Raw genomic sequence first — 6,720 nt, forward strand, 5'->3', positions numbered from 1 at the left:
GAGCTCAAGGTAACAAATCTCCTGAAAAAAAGGGAAGAGGAGAGTGAGAATGTGATGTTTGCGAGGGATACAAGCTTGACAGCCCTAACCACCAAGGTCTTCCTTTAATTCATACGATCATGTGGCACCAGCTCAAAAAAAGCAACTCTCTCCTCTTAGCCACTCACTGCCATCTGTGACAGTGAGTGCTGCAATACTGACCCAGGTCCCTCGGCCTCTCCAAACCAAAATCACTTGTTTCCAAGACAGTCAGCAAGTTCTCCTTGTCAGGTCTTCAGGCTGGAGCAGAATTGTAATTATTTTGTTCTACAGCGATACTTACAAAAGAATAAAACAAATTGGAAGGTCCAACTTGTGTCTGGAAGACTCAAAAACATTTCTGAGCTTTTCATCATTTGCAGAAACTTTTCACACCTGCTAAGCCAATGCAGAAGAATGTGAACCACAGTGAGCTGCTTAAAAAGCTACATTACCTGGGAAAGCACAGCATCTGCTCAAGCCCTAATCTCGTTTGAAATAAACGTGAAATTAAAGAACAATTTCCTATAATCTGTTTGTGCAACATCAGACCAACTCTCCATTTCAAAAACAGAAGCTATTTTTCAAACAACCACCTGAATAAGCTGGAAAAGAGCAGAAAATAAAACAGCAAATGGTGACAATTTCTACAAAAGACTCTTTAAGAGCACACATGTTCACATCCTGATTTTCTTACCCAAACTTTTTAGGTCACTGTCAATCAACATTTCTTGCAGACCATAAGATACCCTTAGAGATCTTTACTAAAAATACAGTAAAGGTGACAGCATTTAGTGACCCAAACATAAAACTCACAGTTCATGGATCCACCATTTGGCAAAAGTCATCTTAGGAGAGGGAACACACAGAGGAAGTTAGCATTACTGCTTGACACCCTTGATATTTTGCAACTTCCACAGAAGAGTTCATTCTTTAAGCCTCAGAAATGCCAGAGAACAGTCACTTTGAATTATTTTTACAGCTGGAAATCGGCATTTTTTCGAAATTTAAAATAGCTGTAGGTAAACGGAATTAGCAACATTTGTTCTGAACAAAGCAGCACATTCTGTTCCCCCTGCCCCCTCCCCAAAACGGAGGCAAAATGCAGTTACTTCTCTCATCACAGCTCGCAGGCCAAGGACACTGAAGCTTTGTAGACTGCAAATTCCTCCACGCATGTGATGCACCATTATACAACTGAGCAGGGCATCCAGCACAAAAGCATTTATCAAGTGCTGAGAGATTTTACTCAGCATGCACTTTTCCCATGTACATTAAGAAGAAACTTAAGGTATTATGCTGCACTTAAGATTATGCAATTTTAATGGCAAGAAAATCAATAACATATCAGGAAAAAAAAAGAGAAACAGATACTGTCCCAGGATTAAGGAGACTGGTTGAGATAAGACATCCAAGAACTGACACAGAACTAAAAGATTTCCAAAAATCCTTTAAAGTTGTCGGATTTTTTTATCAGTGCTTTTAATATTGACGTCCAGTGTCTCTACTTTCTTTGTTAGCCGATCCAGCATGTCATCTTGCTCATCTATTTCTGTCTGCAGACCAAGAGCTAGGTTTTTCAGACGACTCAACCCAGAGGACATCTCATCTGTCAATGAAGAGAGGAATAAGGAATCAAAGCAGTACAAAGCACACTGCTGACATGGACACTACCAGGAATCTCTCTTCTCCAATGGGTTAGAAAATGTTAGTTGCTACTGCTCAAGCCTGAGCATCCTCCTCCAATAGTGGAAGCCCCAATATTTTAACACTTCTACCGCATTACTACCAGAAATAATCACGTCCTTTTTTCCATTACAAGTTCACTACAAATGATTAAAACCAAATTGGATCTTTATAAAATGACTATAGTTTTTACTTTTTCTTTAGATGTATTTTATAGAAAACTCTGTAATCTTCTCTCAGCTCAGTATACACAATATGCTCACAACTTCAATTGTTTTTATTTAAACTTCATGCAGAGATATAATCAATACACAGAAGATTCAAGCAATTAATTATTCAACACAGATGAAAAAAATTCCATTTCCAGATTTTCTAATTTGGCTACAAAGAAACTATTTTATTGCACCATTGATTGTACTTCTAAGGCCAGTATGTTTTGCATGGCTTGGGAGTAGAACCAATGTGGTTCCACTAACTCTTACACCTGACTATTTCTCTTTGATCTATTATTTTCTGATTTCTCTTCTTTCTAGGTCAGCTAAACAGTGAAACATGTAAGCAAAGAGGCACTTTGTAACAACAAAGGAAGCGAAAGTCAGCTGCATTGTTTTTGGAAGGAATAAAAGAAAAGCAGCAAATTCACAAATTAAATATTTAGTGACTTTTGATTCCTCTGTTTTCTGCAAAACATTTATTTCAAAAGCTGTGCACAGTTGTAAAAATCTTTGGGTCCAAACTGATGTTCAGTTTAATATCTGAGTTTAGCTGTCAGGTAAGCTGAACACATCTTTCAGTGTAAGTGGCAATCTCTAGGAAAAAAGGTAGTAAGTATCCATGCTGGTATAATCTGGATGTTGATTTGAAGCAGTATTCCTTTATTAATATTATTAGCACCTGCCTAATTTTTTTCAGAATAGATTGTGATAAGCCTGCTTGTCCCAGTGATATTCCAGTCAACTTACAAGATGATTCAAAGAAACATTTTCATGTCCTGAATGTTATCACAGAATCCCAGACCGTTAGGGATTGGAAGGGACCTCCAAAGCCCATCCAGTCCAATCCCCCTGCCGGAGCAGGAACACCCAGATGAGGTTACACAGGAAGGCGTCCAGGCGGGTTTTGAATGTCTGCAGAGAAGGAGACTCCACAACCTCTCTGGGCAGCCTGGGCCAGGGCTCTGTCACCCTCACTGAGAAGAAGTTTCTTCTCCAATTTCAGTGGAACCTCCTGTGTTCCAGTTTGTGTCCGTTACCCCTTGTCCTATCATTGTTTGTCACCGAGAAGAGCCTGGCTCCATCCTCGTGACACTCACCCTTTAAATATTTATAAACATGAATGAGGTCTCCCCTCAGTCTCCTCTTCTGCAAACTAAAGAGCCCCAGCTCCCTCAGCTGCTCCTCATAAGGGAGATGCTCCACTCCCTTGATCATCTTTGTAGCCCTACGCTGGACTCTCTCCAGCAGTTCCCTGTCCTACTTGAACTGAGGGGCCCAGAACTGGACACAATATTCCAGATGCGGCCTCACCAGGGCAGAGTAAAGTGGGAGGAGAACCTCTCTCGACCTAAATACGTTATGGGATACATCAGCACCACTTCCTCATTCAAATGACAGATTTGACAAGAGTGTTTTTCTTATTGTCATTGTATGGTCTAAGAGGACTCATGCTTTTCGTGTGGGACTTTTCCTCTCTGGTCTCTTTGCACAGAGGCAGTTCAAAATCTAACTGTTTCTAAAGCGCAAGCATGTTGCAGAAGGGTTGAAGTTTGGATGCCAATACTGTATCAGTTTCCACAGTAGATTTATACTATTCTAGGCATCCTAGCCAGCTTGTTTCTAGCTGGTTTCACATGAAATGCATTTCTCACTCAGATTTGTTATTAATACTTGCAAGTAGTTTACCCACAGACACCCCTCAGCATCCTACCAGTCAAATAATATATGTTTCAATCCAACATTCAATTCTGCCATATAGATAGCGTTGAAATGCAGAATACAAAGGAGTTTTTAAATTGTCAAATTTCACAGGTGAACTAAATGAAAAAGTGTTTGTTGGCAATATGTTACTTTGTAATTTTCTCTGGCTTGAGAGCCAAAAAAATGAAAGTTGTGTTACATCAAACAGCTTCAATTTTCTCACTCACCCAAGTTGTTATCAATTTTCTGGTGGTAAGCCCGCAAATGTTGGTTCTTCGGATAGGAATCCCTTTGCACTGAAGAAACTAATTCTGCTTTGTTGAAATCATTGTCTGTTAGAAGTAAATAAGATACAGAGTATCATACAATAGAAAAGCTAACAAGAAGAGGCTTTAGAGTCTTAGAACAGCTATTAAAAATTAGCCTGACCACAGCTGCCATGTAATCACAACCTGTTAGCAAGAGGATTGAATGCAGCCCAACACCACTGTAGGGCACCCCTCAAGATCAATAGTTATTAGGCTACAGTTATTCTCTTCTGAGCTGCTTTTGCAGTTCTGCTGGGCAGCTGAGGAAAAAAACCCAGACCCGACCAACGAAGCAGGTAGGTTGGTAACTTCCACCAGCAGTTACTGTTCCTCCAGGTCAAGCCACCAGAGAGTTATTTCTGCCCTCTACTGGGCACACTTTTAATATTACATGGAGTGGAATGAAAATTAATGATACCAAAAAGCATTTCTTTACCTACAGAACTCCAACTGTAAAGATATCCTGCTGCTTTCTCACTATGACTAATCCACAATAACTGAACCTTGCTTTAAAAGTCACCACAGAAGTTAAAACATTGTGAGGATGGGGAACAAGACCAAACGCTGATTGCTTCCTTGCGTGAGTCAAGAAATGACTTAAGTACCAAGGGTTATAGCTCATGTTCAAAATAACAAGGAAAACATCTGGAAAACTATGACAAGCGATGGTTAAAAAGGAGAACCTCTGGACATACATAGGACAATGCTGCCTGCATATTATACAGATTCTTGGCTATAGTCTCCTCTGTGCAAATACAAGCACCTGGATGCTTTTGAAGTCTTTAGTGGACATAGCATAAATCCCTCATGGGAAGGGCTAAATAAAATCTGTACCCAAGTAAACAAAATTCACATATTCCGTATGGGTATAAAGAGTTTTAGGGGCACAATTCTCTAGAATTCAGAGTCATGAAGGCTGGGATACAAATCTCCAGCCATTAGGCAGCAATATAAGCCAACAGTTGGGCAGCGTGAAGGGTCCCTGCCTTCACCACAGTGCAAGTTTGCCCCATGTTGATGGTAGACATTCAGTGTTAACGTTAACAAACCTGAATTATCAAGCTTCCTTAAATTCGGATGACTTTCCTGGTATTTTGTCTCTTGCTCTTTACTAGAGATCATTGCTTCTTTTAACCTAGTAATAAAGAAAATAAAAAGAAAACATTGCTATGGATCACAGGCCTCATTCTGAATCTGTTATACAAGAACAGGTATCACATTTATACAAGAAGGGCAAATTTGTTAGATCTGATCCAAAATGTTGCTTTAAAATGAGTGAAAGCAGAACGGGTCACTTCAGTGCTGAAAGTAGCATATGGAAACTTGAACATCAAAACCAAAACTTTATCTCCTGTCTTAGAGGCAATCTATTATTTTCTTCTAGTGGAAGATGAAGGATGAGTGAAGAAGGAAATCAATCCATGCAGCATTACCAGGCTTTACATAAATTTCTCAGCTGAAGAAAGACAAGTACTGTACAACACAGCACTTCCACTGTGATTAATTTTTATTTACAGCTTTTAATAGAAGCTAGAGAAATACACATAATATTTAACTGGAAGCATGTCAATGCTACAAATAATGATTTCCTGATGAGGCCAAAATAAGCAGGATAATGCACAAATACAATGAATTAATTTCCCACAAATAAGAAAAATATTCTTACAATTACAAATATAAATAAAAGTATCTTTCTCAATGGAAAAATGGAGCTAGACACCACCTCAGGAGTTTACCTGACAGAACCAACAGATCTTTTATTATACACTCTGATTTTCTGGTGACAGTTCAGTGACACCACAGGAGGTAAACTCCAAGTAAGACATTTCTTTCACTTACCTACTGTTCGTACAATATTCAGGGGCTCCGTTCTGCTCTGGCTTGCTCTCTGGAGGTTTGGCTTTGAAGTAGTTTACCAAGCCCCCCCAAACACTCTTAATGCTGTTTATGTGCCTTTGACTAGTCTTCAAGTCCTGGTCCATCTTATCTACCATCTGTTCTGTGCGTTTCAGCGCCTCCCCTTGACGTACAAGCTCCTACCAGATATTGTCAGAAAGAGAGAAGCTAGTAAAGCCAAGATAAATTAAGACATCAAACATATTTAACAGACACTGAACAAAAATAACAGTTCCTTCATCTGTATATATTGTTTCTAAAGGTATACAGCTTTTCCACTCGCTCCTCTTCCTCCAGGGCATTTCAGTCAAGAGTTGCTGGTCAGCCATAGCATGAACCCGTTACAAAAGCCTCCTCACTACGCAATGCCAGGTTCCTGACACCCGCTACAAACAGCATCCAGGAATTTTCTGTATTGGCTTTTTGTCAGGCTGACATTTATATCTGTTCTTGATGGAACAAGCATGGCACCAGATGGGCGATACAGTGAAAATGCAAAGGTTTAAGGCAAAGAAGTGAGCAAGCAGAACTACTTCTGGTTGTGAACGACACCTTCATTGGTAAGAGCTACTGTTTTCACATTACTGGGATGTTCCTCATAATTTAGAAAGAGAATAACCAAAGGAAATAAATGCAAATAGAATTTTCCCACACTGCAGGAATAATCTTTTAGCTAACACTAACAGTGCAGGATTTAGAAATTGTGATAAATACAGTTATGTTACTTTCTAATTCAGCAGCACAAACGCTAAGCAACACAAAGTAATCCAAAGATTAATTCTGGCAGGGAAGTTGCCTGCAGCTAACACTGGTGCAAAACAATGAACTTGTGTTCATATCCTCTCTAAACTGAGAGATTCTAGTGGAACATGCCTTTTCCCCCCCCCCCCCTTCCC

At 39.7% G+C, this 6,720-nt stretch overlaps 1 protein-coding gene across 1 annotated transcript; it reads right to left on the minus strand.

Moving 5' to 3' along the window:
* Nucleotides 1-1,469: 1,469 nt before the first annotated feature.
* SNAP29 (synaptosomal-associated protein, 29kDa) lies at nt 1,470-5,958 on the minus strand. The gene is made up of 4 exons (XM_010188492.1): nt 5,768-5,958; nt 4,978-5,063; nt 3,848-3,931; nt 1,470-1,627 (listed from the first exon to the last, which is right to left on the minus strand). The coding sequence occupies exons 1-4, from the start codon at nt 5,920-5,922 to the stop codon at nt 1,470-1,472; spliced, it is 483 nt and encodes a 160-aa protein (XP_010186794.1). The 5' UTR covers nt 5,923-5,958.
* Nucleotides 5,959-6,720: the final 762 nt, after the last annotated feature.

This window comes from Mesitornis unicolor, unplaced genomic scaffold, assembly GCF_000695765.1.
Source record: "Mesitornis unicolor isolate BGI_N332 unplaced genomic scaffold, ASM69576v1 scaffold39987, whole genome shotgun sequence".
Lineage (NCBI taxonomy): Eukaryota > Metazoa > Chordata > Aves > Mesitornithiformes > Mesitornithidae > Mesitornis > Mesitornis unicolor.

What these genes read in the sequence shown, in the direction of transcription:
- SNAP29 (XM_010188492.1), bottom strand. Translation starts at nt 5,922, where the DNA reads ATGGTAGATAAGATGGACCAGGACTTGAAGACTAGTCAAAGGCACATA. An exon ending in GAATATTGTACGAACAGTAG is followed by an intron (nt 5,064 to 5,767) that starts GTAAGTGAAAGA and finishes CTTTATTACTAG; the next exon opens with GTTAAAAGAAGCAATGATCT. An exon ending in GAAAATTGATAACAACTTGG is followed by an intron (nt 1,628 to 3,847) that starts GTGAGTGAGAAA and finishes CTTCATTGACAG; the next exon opens with ATGAGATGTCCTCTGGGTTG.